General features: G+C 51.2%; 2 protein-coding genes across 6 annotated transcripts in view; one reads left to right on the forward strand and one right to left on the reverse strand.

The window, feature by feature from the left end:
• CEP63 (centrosomal protein 63) overlaps positions 1 to 22,875 on the reverse strand; it is a 177,774-nt gene that overhangs the window by 29,905 nt on the left and 124,994 nt on the right. Inside the window, exon 13 of one of the 2 annotated variants that reach the window (XM_021934845.2) lies at positions 12,472 to 12,728. The exons of the other annotated variant lie outside the window; for it this stretch is intronic. Coding sequence (XP_021790537.2) covers positions 12,672 to 12,728 — 57 coding nt within the window. The 3' untranslated portion in view covers positions 12,472 to 12,671. Of the gene's footprint in view, positions 1 to 12,471; positions 12,729 to 22,875 lie in introns of those variants that run through there. 2 annotated transcript variants of the gene reach the window in all.
• Positions 1 to 22,875, forward strand: part of KY (kyphoscoliosis peptidase) — a 50,492-nt gene that overhangs the window by 22,534 nt on the left and 5,083 nt on the right. For 3 of the 4 annotated variants that reach the window (XM_003895082.5, XM_009201687.4, XM_009201688.4), the window contains 6 exons: positions 636 to 698; positions 3,303 to 3,385; positions 7,579 to 7,687; positions 9,170 to 9,287; positions 17,510 to 17,698; positions 19,040 to 19,230. In XM_003895082.5, coding sequence (XP_003895131.1) covers positions 636 to 698; positions 3,303 to 3,385; positions 7,579 to 7,687; positions 9,170 to 9,287; positions 17,510 to 17,698; positions 19,040 to 19,230 — 753 coding nt within the window. Of the gene's footprint in view, positions 1 to 635; positions 699 to 2,022; positions 2,098 to 3,302; positions 3,386 to 7,578; positions 7,688 to 9,169; positions 9,288 to 17,509; positions 17,699 to 19,039; positions 19,231 to 22,875 lie in introns of all 4 variants that reach the window. The other variant, XM_031663751.1, reaches the window with a different exon arrangement.

Below are 22,875 nucleotides of genomic sequence, written 5' to 3' on the forward strand. Positions count from 1 at the left end.
CTTCAACTCCCCCTGATCCCATCAGGGACCCAAATCTTCCTGACCTGGTTCCAGATCAGCAGGAAAAGTTCCTTTCCTTTTGCCCAGGGAGTCTAATAACTATTGGCTACGATTCTGCCTTTACAGTCTTAGATTTATGGGATTCAGTTGGCCTTTAATCCTCCCAAGGAATAATTTAATTATGACCTGACTTTCTAGGTTTTGACCTCCACACGAACCGCTTTCCCCTTTCTGCATCTTTGTTTCCATCCATGGTCAGTTCTTATCCCAGCATTATCTGGCAGTGGATTCAAGAAAGCAGGAAAATCCAAAAGAGGGCAGGAACACCAGGTTCCAGGAGGACCCACTGAATCATCCAAAGTGTTAGGTCAGAGCAAATACTAATTCCAGTTGCAGAATGCAGCTCCCTTTCTTGTCAGCCACTTCCTGGTTCTTAGTCTTCCTTCTGCCATACCAGGAAGTTCCTGGCAATTCCAGCAGCAATTCTGTGGTCAGTGGGGTGGGAACAAGGAGGCTATGAAAAGGAGAGTACAGAGGAGGGGTCAAAAGCAAGGACCACCAGAAGATGAGTCATCAGTGCTTGCATTTCTGTTTCTTCTGAAGTATCTATACTTCTAATCTTTGGAATATTGTAGGTTTACAAGGTGATAAAAATGGAAACACAAGACCCCGGCAACCTGGAGGGAAAGATGCCCATGGTAAGTTCCAGAGTCTTCCAGGAGAATTCTCAAGAGAGCACATGGGGTTAGCCCATAGACTAATCTCCAATTGGCAGTTGCTTCCTGGGTCACTATGCTGAAAGGCTGGGGCCACCTTTGGGTTCAGGAGGGGAAGAGTGTCATGATTGATTAGCAGTGTCTGCCATGGATACAGGTGGAGAAGGAAAAAGCTCATGCACCAGATGTCATCCTAAAGCTAAAGTATAAACCCCACCAATAACAAGGCAGACCATTATAGGAAGCATATTAAAATCATAATTCAGGATTATGTTAACTTTAAATGGAGTGCCAAATGTCTGTAGGGTAGGAGGCATGTGAATAAGCAGAGTGAGGCAGAGGAATGAGAGGCATGATAGACAGCCTGTGTTGGAATCCTGCTTTTGCCCCTCATTTGCCTTCCCTGTGCCTCAGTTTCCCCCTTAGTAGACCAGATGTTATCTAAGGCTGGGTGCAGCTCCATACTTCTTCCTATTGTTTTGCTTTAAAATCAGAATAATTTAATGGCACTGATATATTAAATGTATTTATGTAGAATCATATTTAGATCTTATATAATCTCACAGGTAGTTTTAATGAGGCATAAATCATGGGCATTTTTAATGTTCAGATATTGGAAAATGGAACCAAGAAAGGGGAAAACTAGTAATAGGGTTTTCAATAGCATTTTAGAAATGCCACCTTTATTCTAAATAGGAGTGCAGGGAGACCTCATTTGCAGAGCTATACTGAGTGGAAATCTGTTGGATGTGTGAGTCCACTTTGAATGCACTTAGGTCACCCTGATGGCTCTTGTGAGAGCATGATAGGAACAGATTCTGCAGAGGGAGAGGGCACTGAGAAGGGGGAAGGCTCAGCAGGGGCCTGCCTGAGCATCCCCAGTCTTCTCTGGCTGCATTTGGACCACACAGGGCAGGGGTTGATGACATAAGTCATGGTGGCCAGGCAAGAAACCCCTGGGCCCAAATATTGGTCAGCTCCCCAGTAAGTGGGCATTGCTTCTCAAACCATGCTGGCCCAGAAGAGGGTCACAAAAGGGCTGGGGCGAGGTCTAGAGGTGACACACACCCCTCCCCACATCTTTCAGGTCTAATAGCACCAGATTAAGTGACTCTCACTGACAGCGGTAGCCCTGAGGATGTGTGGGCAAATGCACCTGCAGTGTCCCCCACTAGGCAGGGAGGCCGCATGTCCTTCCCTGCATGCACTTGCAGAGGAGCCCCACACCCTGCACCCTCCCAGAGAGCAGTGTGTCACTAACATCACATGATTTACCATCTCATTCATGCTCCCGGGAATCCCACAGATGTGTACCTGAGGCCGGGGAGCTGGGTCCAGTCCCTCCCAGCAAGGTGGAGATCAGAACCAGACTGGAACCAAGGTAGAAGTGCAGGCCCATCAGGTGCTTTCTCACATGGCCCTACTCGTCCCAGACTTCCTACAATACCCTGGGGCCTCTCCAACACACCTCACTTGCCCAGCACCCAGAGGCTCCGGACATGGAGGCTGAAGGTGGGTGGGTCCACCTGGGTCAAGGGCTGAGTTCCTCTTTGGTCCCAACTTCTTCCCACTCCTATCCTGTCTTCCCACCCAGCCTCCCTGATTTTGATCTGCCTGACTCAGGGACCCTTGGTTAAGAAAGGATCTGCCAGAGCCCAGGCTCTCTTCTGGGCTGGGACAGGGGTCTGCTGTCCATGCATCTGTTGGTCTAACCATTGGCCAGGCAGCCTTGCAGCAGCCCCCCAGCAGCAGCTGATTATAGCTGTCCTGTGTCCAGTGGGAAGCTTGCTTGATTGCTGGCCCTGCATCAGCACTGGTCTCGAGTTTTCTCCCCTCCCTGTAGCTCTGTCTCAGAGACCTGACTCATGGCTTGGTCTCTGGGCAGGAGGCTCCCTGTGAGTAAGGCTAAGCATAGATGAGTGATTTGGAGGCCCAGCCTTTCTCAGGGCCCTGTTACCAGAACGCCATCACACATGGTTGAGATGCTCAAGTCTCCAGTTGACCAAGGGCAAAGGAGGAAGCCTATCTGGGTGCCAAACGCGCCTTACCCTGCAGGACCCAGATGGCCCGGCCTTTCCATGCCCTCCTTCTCCACCCAGGTGTCCTTTGGCACCTCCACCCCAGCGCTGTGGTTATGGCACAGACCTCCCTCCTTGAGCCTGTGAGCATGAGCAGCACTGCCTGGACACTCCCCAAAGAGCATTCATTCCCGGGAAAAATAACAGGGAATCCACGGAAAACCAAACGGTGGGAAAAAGGAGATTCCATCATCAATATGTCTGGGAACTGCTGGGTTAACTGAGGTTAAGCCCGTTTCCTACTTCTGACTTCTCAGAGTCTGCAATAGGCGTATGTTCCCTGTAGGCCTCTAAGAGGACTGTGGGAGTTGCCATAGTTCCCAAACTAACTTGATCAGGGGACCCTTCTAGGAAAGTTCCCATATAGCTCTTAGGCTCAATGTTTCAGGCTTTGAGAATTGTCTTAAAAGTTGGACAGCCACAGCTCCTCAAAGAGACAGCAAGGCCTAGGCCAGACAGCCCTCCTCAGTGGGTCTCAGCTGCTGACCAAGCTGCCCTGTGTTTCCAGCCTACCCTTGGGATCGATCCAGCCTGAAATCCATGTCCCTGGACCTGCGGCAGTTTGAGAAACTGGATCTCTATGCCTCACAGGTAGGAGAGCTGGCTGCTCTGACCATGGGCCCCTTCGAGGTGGCTCAAGAGTTCTAGCAAAGCCTCTCCCCAGACACCTCCTGAGCATAACCTGAGTGGCTTGGTTGGATGGCCCTGGAATGCCTTTTCATAGCATATGGATGGGGACAGAAGGCACAAAGCAGCAGCCCCTGCCCAGGGCCAGAGGCCCTTCCATCCCCCACCCCACCCACGATCCTGTTGCTCCCACCCAATACCGCACACCCTGGAGCACTTCATTGGCGGGCCCCTCTGGCCAGCCCTGACCTGCCTTCTCCATGCCCCTTTTGGCATTTCTGCTTCTAAGCTCTGCCTGCCTCCAGTCCATGGAGGAAGGGAGGAGAGGATGGGAGGACCATGGATGTAGATGGCCATGACCACTATAATCACAGCCGTGCTCACCTCCGAAGTGCATGAGCTGCCAAGCTCTCACGCCTCTGGGCCTGAGCATGTCTCAGGTGCAGGTGGGAGGGGCAGATGAAGAGCTGAAACACTAGGGACATATGGGAGTCATTGGAGCCAGGCAGGAGCTTCAGCACGGAGAGTCTGATAGGAGGAACAAGGTGCTGAACACTTTTGTGAAGTTAGGACATTAAATGGTCTTAGAAAGGCCACCTTGTAGGTACTCAGGAACCTTGTTTGTTGAAATAATGAGTGGATAGTGGGTGCATGGATCAAGAAAGCCAGATGAGAAGTAAGAACATGAGTTGAGGGCATCCTCCTGTCCTGGCAGAAGACATGACCTGGATTAAGTGGAGACACTGAGGAAACAGAGGAGTGGAAAGGCCAATCCTGAGCTAGGGGCAGAGGGGAAGAACTCCATCACCAGTAGGTGTGGAGTGGGTGGGAGGTGGGGGAGAGGGGCTCCCAGACGGCTGGATTGACTCCTGGAGGGTGGATCAGTGCCTCCCCATGAGGAGCAAGGGAGAAGGAGCAGGTTTTAGGGGGTGAGTGTGTTTGGGATATGAGGGGCCCTACTCTCTGTGGCACATCCGGGGGAATTGCCCCCTGGGCAGCTGAATATACAAGCCTGGAAAGGTCTGGGCTGGAGACACTGATTGGGAGTCATCAGATTTCATTAAGAGCTGAAGCCATAGGTTGGGTATCATATTGCGGGGGCGGAGGAAGCCCATAGGGCGTGGAGCCATCAAAGAGGCTGGGGCAAGGCCAGGAAGGGTCAGAGTTCTGGAAGGTCTAGGGAGGGGCTCCCTGGGGCAGGCGTGGTCAACTGTGTGAGCTGTGCTATCTGCTCAAGTGAGATCAGGGCAGACTCATGTTGGCTACTGCAGCATCAAAGTGCACCTTACCTGCGAGGGGCAGTGCACAGGGGCTGGAGGCCTCAGGCCTCAGACCTCAGGTGGGTGGAAGAGCAAGCAGGAGGTGAGTAGTGGGGAGTGAGGAGAAGATCCCACAGGAGCCTGCAGAGAAGGGGAGGCTAGACATGAGCAGAACTGAGGAGACTGGGAGGGCATCCTAAGGTGGGGGAACAAGGAGGCATGGGGCAGCCAGGAAAGGAAGGGAGGAGGTGAGGACATAGGAGAAGGAGGCCATTGATTGAAGAGGGGAAGTCCCTGCAAAGGCTGAAGATCTGAGACATAGAGATAGTTGAAGCAGGAGGGGAGGATGAGGCTCTTAGTGAGGAAGTCCCACCTGGCCTGCTATGAAGTGGAGGCCAGGCCACTCCCTGTGACTGAGGGAAGTCAGTGGGGTCAGGAGTCTGCAAAGGGCCTGGACTTTTGTAATGACCATCAGAAGGGATGGGTCAGGCTGCTAGCCATACTCAGAAAACAGTGCCAGGAAGCCAGCGGAGGCCAGAGACCCAGCCACAGAGCAGGGAGTGGCCAGAGCAAGCCAGGCCCAGGTGGGGCCAGGAGGTGGGGACCAAAGGACCAGAAGCCATGGCACTGAAGTAGAAGGCTAAGTCAGGACACCAGGCTGCAGTGCAGGCCAGCAATGCTGAGTACCATTCGGGGCCCTGGGACAGGGACAAGGACAAAGTCTGTGGCGTTGGAGCTGGACATAGAAGAAAATGAAACAGAAAGCAGCTGAGAGAGTAGAACAGGGGCCCAGAGGTCTCCAGAGGTCAGGGTGCCAGTGTGCTGGGCCAGTGGTCAGCAGGTGGGTCCTGGAGTCCCTTGTGAGCAGTGAGATGGTTCCAGCTGAAAACAAGGTCCTGGAGTACCCTCAAGGTGGGGGCTGTGGGGAATGTGGGCACCATTGCAGGACCCATTGCCCCAGCTTCTCTACAGAGATTAAACATGGTCAGGGCCACCTTCCAGCAACCTCAGCCCTGTTTCCCTGAGGGCCCCTAGGAAGAAAACTAATTTGTTCTTTTTTATCATAAAATAACATAAAATGTGCCATTTTAATAACTTTTAAATGTACAATTCACTAGCATTAATTATATTCACAATGTTGTCTACTCATCACCCAAAACAGAAGCTCTGTACCCATTAAGCAATGAAATTCCCATTTCTCCTCCCCCAGCCCCCAGTAATCTCTACTTACTGTCTATGACCTTTCCTACTCTAGGTATTTCATATGAGTGGAATCATACAATATTTGTCCTTTTGTGTCTGGCTTATGTCACTTAGCATCATGTTTTCAAGGTTCATCCGTGTCGTAGCATATATAGAACTTAATTCCTTCTTTTTATAGTTGAATAATATTCCCATTATATAGTATACATACTGTATATACTCTATTTTATTTGTCCTTTCATTCATGGATGGATGTTTTTTAACCTTTTGGCTATTGTGGATTTGTTGCAATGAACATTGGGGAAACAATGTCTGTTTGAGTCTCTGCCTTCAGTTTTTTGGGGTGTATACCTTGGACTGAAATTGCTAGATCATATGATAATTCTACATTTAACTTTCGGAGAAACTATCAAAATGTTGTCCACAGCAGCTGCACCATTTTACCTTCCCACCAGCATCGTACGAGGGTTCCAATTCCTCCATATTCGTGCCAACACATTATTTTCTGGTTTCATTTTTCAATAGTCATTTCATTAGGTCCGCAGTGTATCTCATTGTGGTTTTGATTTACATTTCTCTCATGACTAAGGATGTTGAGCAATTTTTATGTGCTTATTGGCCATTTGTATATCTTCTTTAGAGAAATATCTGTTCAAGTCCTTTGTCCCTTTTTGAATTGGGTTGGTTTTGTTTTTGTGGGGTTCTAGGAGTTCTTTTTATATTCTGAATATTTAGCCCTTATTGGATATATGATTTGCAATGTTTTCTCTCATTTTGTAAGTTATCTTTTTGCTTTCTAAATGATATCGTTTAATGTACAGACATTTTTTATTTTCACGAATGGCCTTTTATCTGTTTTTTTCTTTGTTGCTTGTGCCTTTGGTGCCATATCTAAGAATTCATTGCCAAATCCAAGGTCATGAAGATTAACCCCAGTGTTTTCTTCTAAGAGTTTTACGGTTTAAGCTCTTATATTTGAGTCACTGATCCATTTTGAGTTGATTTTTGTATATGGCATGAGGTAGAGATCCAATTTTATTCTTTTGCATGTGGAAACCCAATTGTCCCAGCACCATTTGTAAAAGAGACTCTTCTTTCCCCACTGAATGGACTTGACACCCTTGTCAAAGATCCGCTAACCATAGATATGTGGGTCCGTTTCTGGACTCTCAGTTATATTCCATTTGTCTATATAATCTTTATGGCAGTATCAAACTGTTTTGATTACTGTAGTTCTACAGTAAGTTTTGAAAATGGGAAATTTGTGTCCTTCAAATGTGTTCTTTTTTCAAAATTGTTTTGGCTACTTGGAATGTATAGGAATTTGAGAACTGATTTTTCCATTTCAGCACCAAAAGGTATTGGAATTTTGATAAGGATTATGTTAAATCCTTAGTATTGACCATGACCAGGGGCTGCTACAGCTGTCCAGATGCCTGCCTGGCTAGCCCCCAGATCTGCAGAGAAAAGCTGTGGTGGCTCTAGGGCCTGTGATTGAGCTGGTCAGCACCACCTGCCCTGTCCAACTTCCCCCACTTCCTCCCAATTGGTCCTCAGCCAGCCTTTGCCCCTCAGGGCCTCTCCTCCAGCTTCTCTGCCTGGGGGAAGAGCAGCACTGGCTATAGGTGCAAGGTACTGGGCTGCCAACAGCCCCTCCTTGAGGCCCTAATACAGCATCCCCTTCCTGCTCCCCAGGTGACAGCCAAGAGTGGCCTAGACGAACTGGTGAGTGACCTGCTCCAGGAGGCCCATACTGACCTGGAAAGGGTCCGTGCCATCTGGATCTGGATCTGCCATCACATAGGTAGGTCCACCTGTGGCACTGCTGGCTCTAGAATCCCTTGCTTCCTTTCCCCGCAGGCCTCTGCTCCTATCAGGTTATTCACATGTGCAGAGTGACATGAAAGGTGGGCGGGGAGAGGGACCCAGGAGACTGGACTGATGAACCAGAGAGTTACCAAGGAGGATAAAATTTACCATGTGCTATTAGTCTCCATGAAAGTTAGTTGGAGGAGAATCCCTTGCAGCCTTCTGCCCATAGCCAGTGCCCAGAGCTAGAAACTTCATCCAGCAGCAGCCTTCCCTCTGTCCCAGCCTTCCCTCTGTCTCATCTCCACAGAGGTGAGAGCCCGGAGCAGCAGGTCATCTCAAAGAATGATGATCATTGGTGGGGAGAAGTTGCAGCTGTTTGAAAAGTGATTGCAATATCAGAGGGTTCATTAAATACCAGAGCCAGGAAAAGTGGGTTCTCCACTTCCTGCTCCTACACTAGCAATGTTGGCCACTGGTCCCAGCTCAGTCTCCAAGGTTCTTGGAGCCACCTGAGGGACCTAGGCCTATGCAGCTGCCCACAGTTCTCCACAGGATGGCCTTGGGAAGCTCCCAGGTCAAGCAGAACTGCAGAGGTGGTAGCTAAGGGATGCTGCCCCTTGCCCCCTTGCAAACACAAATGAGAGTGGACAGGGCCAGATCATGAGGTGGACTCCTAGTCCTTTGACATAAAGACCAGCCGGGTCTTTCTCAGCCTGCTGCCACTGGGCTTTTCTTTTGTTCTTCTGGAACAACAGTTGGGAATGCAGCTTAGAGAATGAGCTTGCCAGGCACAGGCAGGAGGTCCAAACTGAGGATGTGAGAGACCCCCAGCTCCCATCCCAACTCCACCAGCTGTGCCTGTGCCTTAAAGAGGCAGGGTCAGAAACAGGACATTTATAGGACTTTGTTACCGCTCCTATCCCCATGCCAATACACACATACACAGTCCCTTTGGGTCCTCAGTGGCCACAGAGACTTCTGCCTTAGGGCCTCACCGCAGGCCTCCAGCTTCTTTGCAATGTCTTCATCCCCTCCTTAGTGAAGTGACAGGCTGTGGGAGAGCAGCCTTCTCCACTTGGGGATGAGCTCTGTGTGCCCCATGGGTCAGCATGAGGCCTCCGGGCTGCAGGAAGACGGGATCAGTGATTTCGCTGGAACTGTGTGCAGAGCTGTGTGGTGGGGATTAGCGGAGAGAGCCCCATGCCCCTGCACAGTCCTACTCCCTTCTCCTCCTAGCCCCTCCTCAGGGGTTTGGGGAGCCAGGTGGCACCCTCTGCCAAGGCCTGCTCCTCCTCTCACCACTTGCAAAAAGAGGTGACAGTTCCCAGATCCCATGTGGGCTGGGGCCGTAGTTCCATTCAGCCCACTGTGGTTTCCTGGGGCTGGTGATGGCCAGAGCACAGCTAGGGGTGGGGGTGGAGTCTTCTCACCTCCCAGGCTCAGGTTCCTCATGATCCCCTCACCCGCCCTGTAGAGTACGACATTGCAGCTGCTCAGGAGAAGGACCGCCAAGCCTTCAAACCCACTGACATCCTGCGGACCCAGAAGACCAACTGTGACGGCTATGCTGGCCTCTTTGAGAGAATGTGCAGGTACGAGAGACAGGACTCCCCGTGCTGACCACCAGATCCATCCCTCTCCCTCTTCCACAGTGCCATGTGCCTTTGCCCACATGCCAGGCCTGAAACCTGAGTTTGCAAACTCTGCTCTGGAACCCAAGTGAGTCCTGAAAAGGTCAATTTCTCCCTTTTTAACACCAGCATAATTGACTTTGTACCATCTGCTGGGCTTCGCGATGCATTAACATAATGGCAGATGAATGCACAGAGATAATTTGGTTATAAAAAGCCTTTTTTCCGCCTTCTCCCATCTCTATGCAGCTGAAGGTTAAAAGAATAGCAGGCCTGGGAGCGGGAGGACAGTGGATGCAGATGCCAAGGGGACTGTGAAAGGCTGTCCTCAGGGCTGACACAGGGGGCCTCTTTTGGGGGAAACAAAAGATCTCCCACCTGAAAAGATTTGTCAGTTGGACAGCTGAATCACTAGGAAGCAGCTTCTCTTGGAGTCGCTGGGCTCCATTTTCAGCACTCTGGGAGTGGGCATATGGCCAGGTTGCTGGGGTGGGAGACAGCTCTGGCCTGAGCAGGAGAATGGGCCATTGCCGGTTCCCAGTGACTCAAAACAGGCTTAAGATGTGGGGTGGGGGAGGGGATGGCCACTGACCTCCACAGCTTCCTGAGCCTACTCTCTGAGGTCTGCTGGGTTCCCCCAGAAAACAGTCAGCTAGCTCTGGGGCCATCAAAGAACCCCTCCCCAGGGGGTGGATGAACGGCTGCCCACTGTCTCTGTAGGCTTCTGGGAGTGAGTCTTCTCAGGCACCCAGATGTCAGTCCACCAGAACTGCAGGTGGCAATTCATCAAAACAAGCGTAACACTTAGTCCACAGGCAGGCAGTTGTGATGGCCTCAGTGGTGCAGAGGCGGCAGCTGCTGGGCACTGGGCGCATGCAACCTATTCCTGGCCCAAACCCCCTGTTGTGCTGCCTCCTGCCCCCCATCACCACTGCCAAGAACAGGCACCCACCCGGCTGCTGAGTTGCTCTAACGACCTCTTGCTCTGCTCCCTGTTTTTCCCTTTTCTCACTTTCAAGGCCATTCCCTGAGACCACAGCCCCAGAGGCAGTCACGGTGGGTCAGGGTACAGAAGATGCCACCCTGGCTGCTTCCCACCCCCTACTCCAGACCCAAGCATACCCCCTGCTGCCTGTGGGCCTCTCCAGGAACCTGGATCCTCACTGGCCTCTCTACCCAGGCTCCCCTGGTCCTGGGTTCCTAACACCGCTAAAGGATCACACTGTCTGGCAAAGTCCTCCAAAATCTGACCTCAGCCAAGTTTCCAGCCTTGCACTGTGTGACACCACCTTCCCGTCCACCTCTGCATGCACACCTGCTCCCTCTCCCCAGTGCTCCTCCCAGGCCCCACTCCAGGACAGCCCACAACCTTCCCTGTCATATAGAAATGACAGGAAATGACAGGATATTCCTAGCAGACTCACGTGGAATGGGGCTTATTCTTTTAACTGATGAAATAGCCACAAGTCTTAGCTCCATTTGTGCCTAGCATCTTTCAGAACATGATTATCTTCATCTGATTTTGCAAATTTGAAAATGCTTAGCATTTTTTTCCAAGTTCCAGGATATATCCCCCTTTATCCAGTATAAGCTTTCTAGCATACTGTAGAAGGAATGCCAGATTCGAAGCTAGAAAGACCTGGGTCTACCACGTAGAGTGGTACGCCTCCTTGATCCAGTATAAGCATCCTAGCATCCTTTAGAAGGAGTGCCAAAGTTAAAGCCAGAAAGACCTGGCTCCCAGTTTTTAATTTACCACCTATTCGTTTTGTTCCTTTTGGTAAGGCACTTAACCTTTTGCAGCCTCAGTGCTCTCATCTATACCTGGCAGGGCTATAGGACTCAATGAGACTGCAGTTTTGGGGTTTACCAACCCGACTTTGGGGTGGGTGTTTTTTAACCTGTCTTGTCTTTCTTGAGTATTGATTGGAGTTCTTTTGCTCTGTGGAACTTTCCTACAGACTCCGCCAGCCTGCATAGATTCAGAAAATTGACACTTGCCTTGAGTGAAACTGTCAGCTTTTTGCCCAGGTCCAGATACTTAACAATGGCCCTATTCTGGCCTGCAGCTTATCATTGAAACTCTCGCTAACATTTTGCATCATTTAAAGTTAGTTCCAACATGGTGATTACCATGTGCAAAATTCCTCACATCGCCTGAGATATGTAACAATAGTTCACAGTCCCCTGAATTCCTTTAACTTTTTCTTTAAAGATCAGTAACCTATCTATGCATCCCTCTACTAACTCTCTTTACCTTTAAAATAACTGCCAAAAGTTTGGTAAATTAATTAGCTAATTCCTTAATAACTGAGGACATGTAATCCACACTTGCCGATTTATCCCTGCTTGGTTGTCAGGGTGGCTTCTTAGAAAGAGTTGTACCCACACGGACATCATTACTTTTTGCCAGTCCATTCTACCTCCCTGAAATTGCCTCATTAAAGACTGATTTAATAAAGTAATTTGGTGGGAAATTCAGATATTTTCACAACTTCATTCATTTCCTTCTGTCTTTCCCAAGTCACTGATGTGGGGTTTTTTTGGTTAGTGCTATAGCTTGTAACTGCTGGTCCAGTTTCCTTCTGACTTTCTATCATCCAATATTAATGTCTCTGCCTCAATTGCCCGCATCCTTAATTGATTCTGCCTAATTTCCTCGCAGGAGCCAAGCTTAATTCCCCAGACTGCTGCCCCTGAGTCAGCCTCCAGTAAATTCTCTTCCCGTTAGCATGGCTTTCACATCACCAGCTAGCAGGTTTTTCAGAGACTTTGGATAAAGCCAGGCGCTTATTACCAGTTTGAGCCCTGACACTGAGGGAGCTGTTTGTCACCAATCAGATGTCAGCTAGCTTTCCACCCATCCTCTAGCTGTCACCAAGAGCAGGGGCAGGAGTGTGTACAGTCAGATGGCTGCTTCTGGTTAGCAGTATGTCCCCTATAATCCTAAAACATCACTTGGTTCCAAAGGCCCCAGAAGATAGGGAGTGGCCATCTAAGCCTTCTTCTGGGAGATGCAGATTCATTGGATAATCTTAAATTATCACCAAATCTGATGCTGGTGTATAAGGCCTCTGAAAGGGACATCTTAGCCCCCCACTCTTATAGCTACACCAAAGGATGGCACTCACAAAGATAAGCTATGTCACTAGTGCAAACCATCTTTTCATTTCACTCTCTGTACCACCTATAAGTGTATAGACCAAAACAAAATCTTGATTTACAAAAGAGCTGGTGCAACACAAAGGTGCATCAGGACAACTGCATCCACTGCTGCTTCGGCCACTGGCTAGCTGTGTGTCCCCAGGCAAGGCAGCCTCTCTCTCTGAATAGCTGACTCCTCCCTCACCCGTCGGAGAGGAGGCCTCTGAAGTCACATCCCATGAGGTTCTGCACAGGGCCCTGGAGAGAGAATTATTAGCAGGATTACTTGTTATTGACCTAGCTGTAAGGGTAATGTGTAAGAAAAGGGAAAAGAGAGCACATGGGAGAAATATAAACACACTGTCAGATTATAAGAAATCAAGTACATAAATTGTGAAAGATAAGTCATCGTTTGTTTGTCCTGCTGCACTATAGAAACCACAGTATTTTCAACAAAATAGCAAAAGAAAAGCATACTTCATTGTCTCTCCTACAGGCACCCTCCCTCCCTTTTTCCCCTACTTGGCTCAGACATTCTGGGAGAGGTGATCAGATTTGGGAGAGTCTACCGTGGTCAGAGCCCATTGGTGGAGGGTGCACCTGCCCACCCAGATATTTCAGCCACACTGCTGCTGGGGCCTGGCATTGGTGCTGACTGTAGCAGCATCACACAGTTCCTACGGCAGGGCCTGGACCATCTCAGTATAAAATAATACCAAATTAATACACTAGGATACACTGCACCAAACTGGAACACGCAGATCTTTTTAAATAATAAGGATAATGCATTCATAGAAGACTCAGCAGCTTCAGGGTTCATCAAGGGTACCCAGGTAATGACATTGCCTTCTGCTTGGCTGCCCCTCTGTTCAGTCTCTTCCCATCAGGTCACATTTGGTGGCCACGTGGTCCTTTGCAGCCCTCAGGGCTTCTCTGATTGAGTCCCTGAGCCTTGACGTTTGCTGGAGAGGGGGCTGCAGCTTTCTCCAAATCCTCCAGGGTGCTCCTTGGAAGCTTGTTCAGGGCATCTTACATCCATGTTTTCACTGTGGCTTGGGATACCTATCAGCCATGAACTATGGAGGTGGAATTGAGGTTGTCAGTTCTGTAAAGTAGAAGCGAAGATTCTGCAGTCTGAGGTCATTAAATAAATCTCCTTGGGTGATATTTTAGGCTCTGGGGTGGCTGGTCGGAGCTCTTCAGGAGGTGGAAATGTTTCTGTGCTCTGCCCCTCCTTCAATGCTCTCTGAGCTCCTGCCTGCAAAGTTAATTTCTCCACCTTTGGGCTCTCCGGGACTTTGCTTATAGACTGGCATTTTATAAGCAAAGTTCTGGAGACAGTTCCAGTGACAGTTCCCATATCCACCCTCCTTCCAACTGTCAGCACATCTAGGGCAGCCACTGAGCCTTATTTTTGGGATATCATATTTTATTATGTTGTTACATTGTGTTGCATTGTATGGTGCCACGTCATGTTATAGTATTCCCTGCTACAGTGCTTTATACACAGCGTGTGCGGCCAGTGATCTTTTGATGACATGAAAGAGTTGTGGCTCATCCTGGCTAGCGAGAGTGGCTGGAGACGAAACTCCTGTGAGTTCCACAATCATTGTCTTATACATACAGATTATTTTGCACGAGAATTATGGCATATTTACAATAATGCTTTACATTATGACCTTCTTTGTCCAGTTCATCTGGCACATTGCTGCCAGGTAATAAAAGATCCTCATATCAGAGTCAAGCATGACATAAGCTTATAGCTGAGTTTATATTTTCATCTTTTTTCTGCCCCAGGCATTTCCCACAGCCTTCCCAGCTTCTCCTCAGCCTGTCAGAGAAGAATCAACCCCTGGAGATCATTTAATGCCAACCTTTCTCACTGCCCATGATGAGCCTGGCAAGGTCACCCATGAGGTGACCATTAGACCTGAGAGGTGACCTTATTTCCTGGCTCTGGGGCCACCACCCTGACTCAGAGCAGTACAGGTGGACATCCCTGCCCCTCGCTTCTTCCTCCTCCTTTCCTTTCCAGGACTGGGGCACACTCTCACTGCTGCCCCCTGACTTCGTTCTTCCAATCTTGCCTCCACTTCACCCCCTTGAGGGCAGGATGTCCCCCTGGACACATGGCCTAGGACATGGCTTCTCCCAGGAAGACATTCCATACCCACTCTGATTTACCCCACCACCTGGAGGCTGCACGAATGCTAAATTCCTCTCCTTCCTTCCTTGACTCCAGGTGGCTCTGAGCAGAGGACAAGCATCAGTGGGCAGCGTGTCCAGAGGCCCACAGCTCCACTAAATCAGTTCACCTTAATGCAAAATGAGCCATTCTCCAAGCCCCATTGTTCCCAGGACTCCCCTTATCCCTCCACATCATCCTAGAAAGTGATATGCACAGACGTTCTAGGCAGCAATGGAAAGTAATTTCCTGAAGAATATAATTTTAAGTAGTATTTATGGGTTTTTTTCCAATTCTCAAAGTAACACATAATCATTATTACAAATTTAGAAAATATAGAGAAGTTTCAAGAAAAAATTAAAATCACCTATAATCCCATTGCCAAGAGACCAGGTGCCTTTTGTGCCATCTCTTCCCCTCTCGCTCCCTGCCCCTCCTTCTCTGTGCATGCAGGCAGCGCGCGCACACACACACACACACACACACACACACACAGCATCGGCATGACATCGTACTGACTGGAGAGACTGACATGCTGTTGTCAGTTCACGTTGTGTCAGGGGCACTGTTTAGCTCACTAAGTATTTTTCACATTTCTTCTCCTCACCCAGTCTCTGAGTAGATGGGACCCCACCTCCTATCGAATGTCTATCCCACCCCTACACCTCCACCCACTCCTCTGGCCTTGCTTTCCACTGGTCCCTCTCTGCTAGCTGTTTCCTCTCAGACTATAAACACATCCAGATTTCCTCATCCTGAGAACAACCCCCTCAGCCCTGCATCCCCCAGCACTTCCCACCACCCTCCACTCTCTGCACTGCAGAGAAATGAGGAGAGGGCACTCCAGGTATGCAGGCTGCACCTGCTCCCCTTTCTTCCATGGTCTCCTCAGCTACTGCCTCTTTCTGCCCTGGAATGGCTTATGGCCTTTGCCAGCAGAAAATCATGACACCAGGATCTAGTTTCTCTTGCAGTCCGTCCCCATGCCCCCAAGTGCTCCAAGAAGCCTTCTCACAGAGCCCAGCTGGTATGTTCTCATGGGATTCCTTAGAGGGCTTAGGAGGCCTGAACCTCCTTTTGTGAAACAGCAGGCAAAAGGGCGGGGTCTGGAAAACTTCCAAGCCCCTAAGGAACCTCAGCACTAGTGACCCGGACTTTCCGCAGGTGAGCAGAGGTTAAGGCAGACATTGTAACACGTCCTCATTGCATGCATGTGAAGAAACAATGAGGGCAGGGAAAGTAGAATCTCTTAACCCTCAGGACATCACATTTGATCCCAATTACTCTCTCAGCAAGTGATATATATTAGTAATATTTAATCCAATATTTTGCTAATTTTAAATTACATGTTCATTTTTACTGGGAAGATTCCCCCCATTCCTATAGTAGATGCATGGCCATTTCACCCCATTACCCTGGAAGGCTCCATGGCCCTCTTGCTTACAGCAACTGAGGCTGGAGTCCTGGTCTGTGGAAGGGCCCCACCCCCATGGGCCCATCTCACTGAAACAGGCACCACCAACACCCTGGTCTGCAGACTCAGCTCAGCAGAGTAGAGCACAGGGTCAGCACTGAGTTGGGACTGAGCAGCCTGCGTGGTGCTCAAAGGAGCCCCATCAAAGGGGCATCAAGCACATCCTCGGTTTCGCAGGTTGTGTATCTATTACACCAATTTTCCATGAGTGCAAGGAAAATGTCTTGAGGAAGGGGCACCTTTTCTAATTTACACAAAGGCCGGAGAAGGGCTAGCATGGGATGTCCCTAAGTCAGACTACCAGTGAAATTGTCTGCACAGTATCCCCCCTTGGCTGTCCTCGGGGGAGCAGGGCTGCTGAGGAGCAAGACCAACTGGCCATGAAAGGATACCTGGGGTCTTGCTTTGGCCTTGGGCTGGTGCCCACAGCCCAGGCCTGGGCCTCAGGGTTTCAGCTCCAAATGTCTAGTTTTATGTCGTCCCCAGAGATGACCCATGCCCATCTTCCCATCCAGGTTCCCAGAAAGCGGTGCCATCTCTGCCGTGAGCAGTGGGGAGCACAATGTCAAAAGGACCCCAAAGCTCAGGTTGACTGGTCAGTGTTTCCGTTCCCCTCAGGACGGCCACAGAAGACTCCAGAATTGTGGTCAGGGCAGGCAGTCAGCAAATGACCTGAATGCACCATGATGGCTCTTGCACCATTCACAAAGGACAGGCCCACCAGTAAGACCTGAGCAAGCTGGCAGCTGGCCAGTCCTCCCTGGGCCAGGACTGGAGACACCCACCGCCTGCCCCTGGGTTCCCGTGCAGGCTTCCTTGGGAGGAATAGCAGCGGAGTAGGGCTTGTCTTCTGTACCCTCACAACCAGCAATCCCCCAACATCTCACGTGTGTCACGAGACCCATCGCGTCAGTCACATGTCCAGAGTGCCCTGGTTCTCCCAGCAGCTGTGCTCACCCCTTGCATGTAGGTTTTGTTGCAGGAACATTGTCATTTCCCCGGCTCCTATTTTCTTGAAGCCAACCTCACGCTTGCCCCCATTTTTTCCTGCTGAAGAGCTGCTTGAGGAGCGTGTCGAGCAGGCTCTAGGGATGAACATTTCAGAATTGATCTGAATGGTGTTGGTCTCAGAGGAGGAGCAGACAACGGAGACTGCAGCCAGTCTGTACCGACAGGACCAGCCAGCACTGTATCTCCCTGTCCCCCATGCGCAGAGATAAAAGTCCTCAAGGCTGTTTATATGTGAGTACAAGAAGCAAGAAAAAGGATAGGCAGGGAGGACTGATGGGCAGCAAACATGCCTGAAACCTGAGACCATGGACAGACTTGGAGGCAAGTCGCGGCAGGATCCCCCTCTCAGACCCCTTGTCCTGCCCCCAGGATCGCCGGAGTGCAGTGTATAACCGTGCCTGGCTACTCCAAGGGCTTCGGCTACCAGACAGGGCAGAGTTTCTCGGGGGAGTTTGACCATGCCTGGAATGCTGTGTACCTGGAGGGAAGATGGCACCTGGTGGACAGCACCTGGGGCAGCGGCCTGGTGGACACCACCACCTCCAAATTCACCTTCCTGTAAGTACTTGCCCCAGTTCTGCTGGGCGTCTAGCAGGTGGAAGTGGAGGAGGCGCCGGGTTGCATGAAGCAGCAGGTGGAGAAAGCCAAGCGGGAGAGGAAGGAGAGCCAGGAGGCCCCACGCCCACCCCTCCCCGGCTCTGAAGTGGGCTGGCTCCGGGCCAATTGTGAGGACCCACACCCTTTTGTCACCTCACCCTCCACTGACAAACACCCCCCTCTGACTCCCTATAACTCCCTCCACCAAAGCACTGAAAGCCTGGAGCGTTTGCCCCCAGGTCACATGTGAGGAAAGGCAGGGCTAATAGCCTTCTTTAGCTGTTGGCAGGTTCCCTTCCAGACTTTGGCCATTGACCGCATTACCAGGCACAAATGCCAGAATGTTCTCTTACTACTTTGCCCAGACACCAGGCTCCTTTTCCTCTCTGGTCTGAGTGAGAATGTATCACATTTCTGAGGAAAGGGCTGTGGTTTTGGGGGAAGGGATGCTATTGGCGGTGCAGGGTCACTGTGAGGCACAGTGGGGCAGGGCAGCTGGGGTGCAGGGGACTGGAGCATTTCTATCCTCTGGGGCTCTGGCCAACCCTGGCCTTAACCTGAGGCTACATACAATATTCTTCATGGATCATGATGCTATCAGCAGCTCAGATCCCTTTTTATTCAGAAACATGAGTGTGCTCTGTCTGATTTTTGCAGCTTAAATCTTGACACTCCCACACATGGGACAAATACAAGCCATGTGCACACACATCCTACACGCAGGGCTCACGCACTCACAGATGCCCTCTTTACCACTGTTATTCTCAACACTGCTCCTCTTAGGCAGAGCAAAGCCTCCCCCGTCTCAGGAAGGGCCTCCCTGTTCTTCTCTTGATCCCCATTACTGACACCCGGAGAGTCAGCACTCCAGTCAGTCCTGGAGAGCCACAAAAGGTCCCCACCAGCACAGCTGCACAGCACAGAAACAGGCTGTGGTAGATGGAGGCAGTGAATTCAAGCGCTCTGTCTCCCTGTCTTCCCACAACCCCACTGCGTGTTCCACAGGCTATGCCTTTGCCCCCTTTGAACTTTGGATTGTCTTTGAGCATGAGGGAGTCCATTTTCCCCACGACACCCTAGGGCACTGAGGGCACTGTGGCTTCCCTTAGAAGCGACCTCAGACCCTGCCTTGGCTACAATTTCTGGAAGCATCCACTGAGGAGGAGTCTCCAGTGCCCATGTTAAAGTTGGAGATGGCACCTCTTCCCATCCAGGATGTCCACAGGACCGCTCCGGTGGGTGTGTTGGGCCCCTGCCTCCTCTACACAGAGCTGGCTGCTAACCAGTTTGTCTCTGCTCCAGCTACAATGAGTTCTACTTCCTCACCCATCCTGCACTGTTCATCGAGGACCACTTCCCAGACAACAAGAACTGGCAGCTGCTAAAACCTCCTCAATCTCTGAGGCAGTTTGAGAACAACATGTATCACAAGAGTGAATTCTACAACAAAGGGATGCTGAGTGCCCACCCGGAGACTTCCATGATCAGAACAGGTGAGCCTGGAGCAGGTGCCTGTGCGCTAGCAGCAGGGATGGAGCATTTCGCACTGTCCTCCAGGAGCCCGCCTGAGACTGTGCTTTCAGGGCATGCCCTTCCAGGAGCATGGCCTGTGAGCTTAGCACAAAGCTTGTGTGTGCATGTGGATGTGTGGGGGCTGCTGAGGCAGCCCAGGCCATCAGGGCAGGGAAGGGCCAGAGGCCACATCAGCAGGGACAGAAGCTCACTCACACTAGCATAAACCCAGAAAGGGATGTGTCTGAAGGCTGAAGGTTTCCTAGAACTTGAGGGCTGGACACACAGCCTGGCCTGTCACAGAAGCCAGGGCTGAGTGGTTCCTAGCTGGGTGAGTCTCTCTCAGCTCACAGAGCAGGGTAGAGGACTGCATCACCCCCACTACACATAGCTTCTGGGCTCAGGTGCCCAACAGAAGCTACTGGCCTGCTGTGTTCTCTTCCCCAACTCCTGCGGGAGAGAATACATGGCCTCAGCAGAGCTGCAATCTGGGTGTTGGTGGTCCAACCAGCAAGGGTGGGGAGCAGCAGGGGTCTCCCAGGACAGGTAGGGGCAGTCCCACCCAAGACAGAGACTTGGGGCAGACTTCCTTAGGGAGGTGGCCTCTGAGCTGGGTCTTGGGAGAAGAGAACAGGCATAATAGCTAGACAGAGATGGACATGTTTTAGGCAGCAGAGGAGAAGAGGGGACACAGTAAGCCCCCAGCCTCCAAACTCAGGCACCCCTAGATGAGGGCCAGGCTCCAGACCTCTGTCTGGCTCAGTACCCCTCCCTTCTGGAGGCGGGACCCAGCGGTTTCCAGCCCACTCTCCTGGGGCAGTATAGGATACCCAGCTTAGCCATCTCCCATGGCTGGCCTGGGCTGACATTTGCTCCCCCAACCCTCACCATGGAGCCATAGCAGCTGAGTATGTTTGCATACTCTGAGGCATATGGGGGCTACCTTGAGGGGGCCAGAACTGGTCACAAAAATGCAGGGCCTTCTCTGGAAGATTGTCTCTTATGCCTCTCCAAGGCCTTGGCACCTGATCCAGTGCTGGGCACACAGCCTGGGCACACTGCAGAGCCCTGTAAGTCAGGTCAGCCCAGCCTCCCATACCTCAGCAAAGGACTGCCTGGCGGCACTGTCTCTGCCACTGGGGACGCCATCCACCCAGGACAGGAGGTCTGAGATCACACTGACTATTAGCACAAAGTGCCTGTGGGTGGCCCAGAGCCCCTGGGGAGCTCCCACCCACACTGCAGGGCAATGGGGCAGCCGGAAGCACAGGTGCCCCCAAGTTAGTTCCAACTGACTTGTCCCTTCCACCACACAATAGCTTCCTTTGCCAGGTTGCTGAACTCTTGCATACTCTTCCATCTCCGAATACCTGGCAGCTCCTGCGGCTAAAATAACAGCCTGAAGTTGCTCACTTTGGGAATCCATTTCCTGCACTTACAATAGATGGAGGGCTCGTTCAATGTATCATAGGCCATTGAACCATCGGAAAGAACTGACCAGGTCAAAGCAATACCAAACTGATGCCATTGAGTGGAGTTTGCCTTTTTAAGAGACATAAAAATATAAACACCAGATTCTTTAATTTATAGAAATCTAAACCTAAATATGATTCCATATATCTGATACATATTTACAGAGTATTTCTTTGTGGTACCTAGTTAAGAGTGGTGAGGGGAAGGAAGCAAAGTAGGGAAACTGAGGTGAGCAGAAGGGAAGGGAAGGAAGAGGGCACCTAGATAAGGGGGTGGAAAGCTGCCGGGCTCCAGGAGAGCGCCGCAGAGGGGAAAGGAGAGGTGGAGGAGGCGGAGGGACTGGAAGAGCCCGTAGGCTCCCACAGAGGTCTGCAGGGGTGACCAGTCCTTTATTTCAAGTCTTCCCAGTCATTCAACACACCTTTGGCAAGAACCCTCTGGGTGAGACACCGCAACCAGGCACTAAGACATGGCAGGAAATGAAGCAGGCTGGCCCCTTCGCCACCGAGCCCACAGCCCGGCAAGGAGTTCAGACACTACACAGAAGTGCTCACGTGATGAATTACAGCAGTGGAACGTTCTCTGAAGGAGAGCCAGGGCTAGGAGAGAGCTTGCCAGGGAACTCAGCCTCAGCTGAAGGGTCCGGGTGGGCTGCTTTGCCATCGGGACATTACCACGAGGCCTTATCCAGGTTTGGGGGAAGTGGTGGGGAGGGAGGAGTGGGTGGGAAGACCCTGAGGCATGAAGGGTGTGGCCTTGGAGGATCTACGAGAGTGCTTGATACTGGCGAGGCAGGAAGAGACAGGTCTCCGCATGGGTCTCCAGCTTCAGGGCTCTGCCATGAGCCCGGGAGTAGCCAGGCAAACATTTTCAAAGGAGCCCTGGGGCTGCTCTGTGGGGTGCTGGGTGGTGCTCCACAATCAAAAGTGAATCGCAGGGGGATCTGGGCCTCACTGTGCAGGACTCACAGCCAGTTGTGAGATGGAACAGGACAGGGGCCATGCGCAGTGAGGAGCTGAGGTAGCTTCTGCCCACTAAGCTAGTTCAGAAGTGAGGGGAGAGGGGGGTTTTCACCAAGAGGAGATAACAAGTCTGTTGATCTTGGTCACTTTCCTTTGGAGGTTACCATGGGACAGATGTGGCATGCAGTGGCTGAAGGCAGTAGAGAAAGCAAGTAGGCAAATAAAATAGCACTCAAGCACCAAGAGTCACACGATTTCAGTGTAACAGAAGGGGAAGCAATGGCATTGGGGTTAAGCAGTGCTCAGAGAGTGGGATGAGGGCCAGGCCTCAAAGAGTGGGGATTGCAAAGGGAGGAGAGGACTCGGAGGAAGGCGTGGAGGCCAGCAGCCTAGGTCCTCCAAGGTCTGAGGGGCCTCATTATTAGGAAGTCACTGGAGGGTGGGGGCAGAGGGAAGTCACTGGGGTGCCAGAAAGCTGAGGGGCAGAGAGGAAACGGAGGCAGTGGGGGGGACATGTGGGAGTGCAGGGCAGGTGCAGAGTGGGCAGCATCTGAGAAGGCTGGGACAGCTTTCGAGGTAGAACAGCCGTGAAGAAGGTAGAGGAGCTGTCTAAGCAGCCTCCCCATCATGCTGGCCCGTGTGGGCTTCTCCCATTCCTGAGGTGGGAGTTGGCATGGAATGCACATTCAATGGAAAGTGTATTCAGGCCGTTATCCTAGAGCCCAGGCACAGTGTCCTGCCTCCCCCACCAAGAGCCCAAGCTAGGGGAACGTTCCTGGTGACGTGGATCAGACAGCCTCTCTCCTTCCTCTGCGCTCAACTGTGAACAGGGCTGGGGAGGTTGCTGGGGCTGGGAGCGGATGACCAGTTTCTGAGAGAAGTAAGGCCAGGCTCTAAGAAGCCACTGCCCCTCCCTGTGGCCCTGGGAGCCAGGAAGGACCAGGCAGGTGGGTCCTCATGGGCTACAAAGACTAGAGAACTGACCAATTCTCCCTGAAAAGTCAATGACCAGGACAGATGAAGATGAAACTGCAGAGCAAAGGGAGAGACGGCGGTGGGGATGGTGGTGTGTGGCAGTGTGGGGGTTGCAAAAGACCCTCCTGTGCACACACTGACTTTTCAAGACCCATTCCTGAAACATGGCTAAGATACACTTATGTGAGAAGCATGGGGTGGGGGAGGTGGGGATCA

The sequence above is a fragment of the Papio anubis genome, chromosome 2 (assembly GCF_008728515.1).
Source record: "Papio anubis isolate 15944 chromosome 2, Panubis1.0, whole genome shotgun sequence".
Taxonomy (NCBI): Eukaryota; Metazoa; Chordata; class Mammalia; order Primates; family Cercopithecidae; genus Papio; species Papio anubis.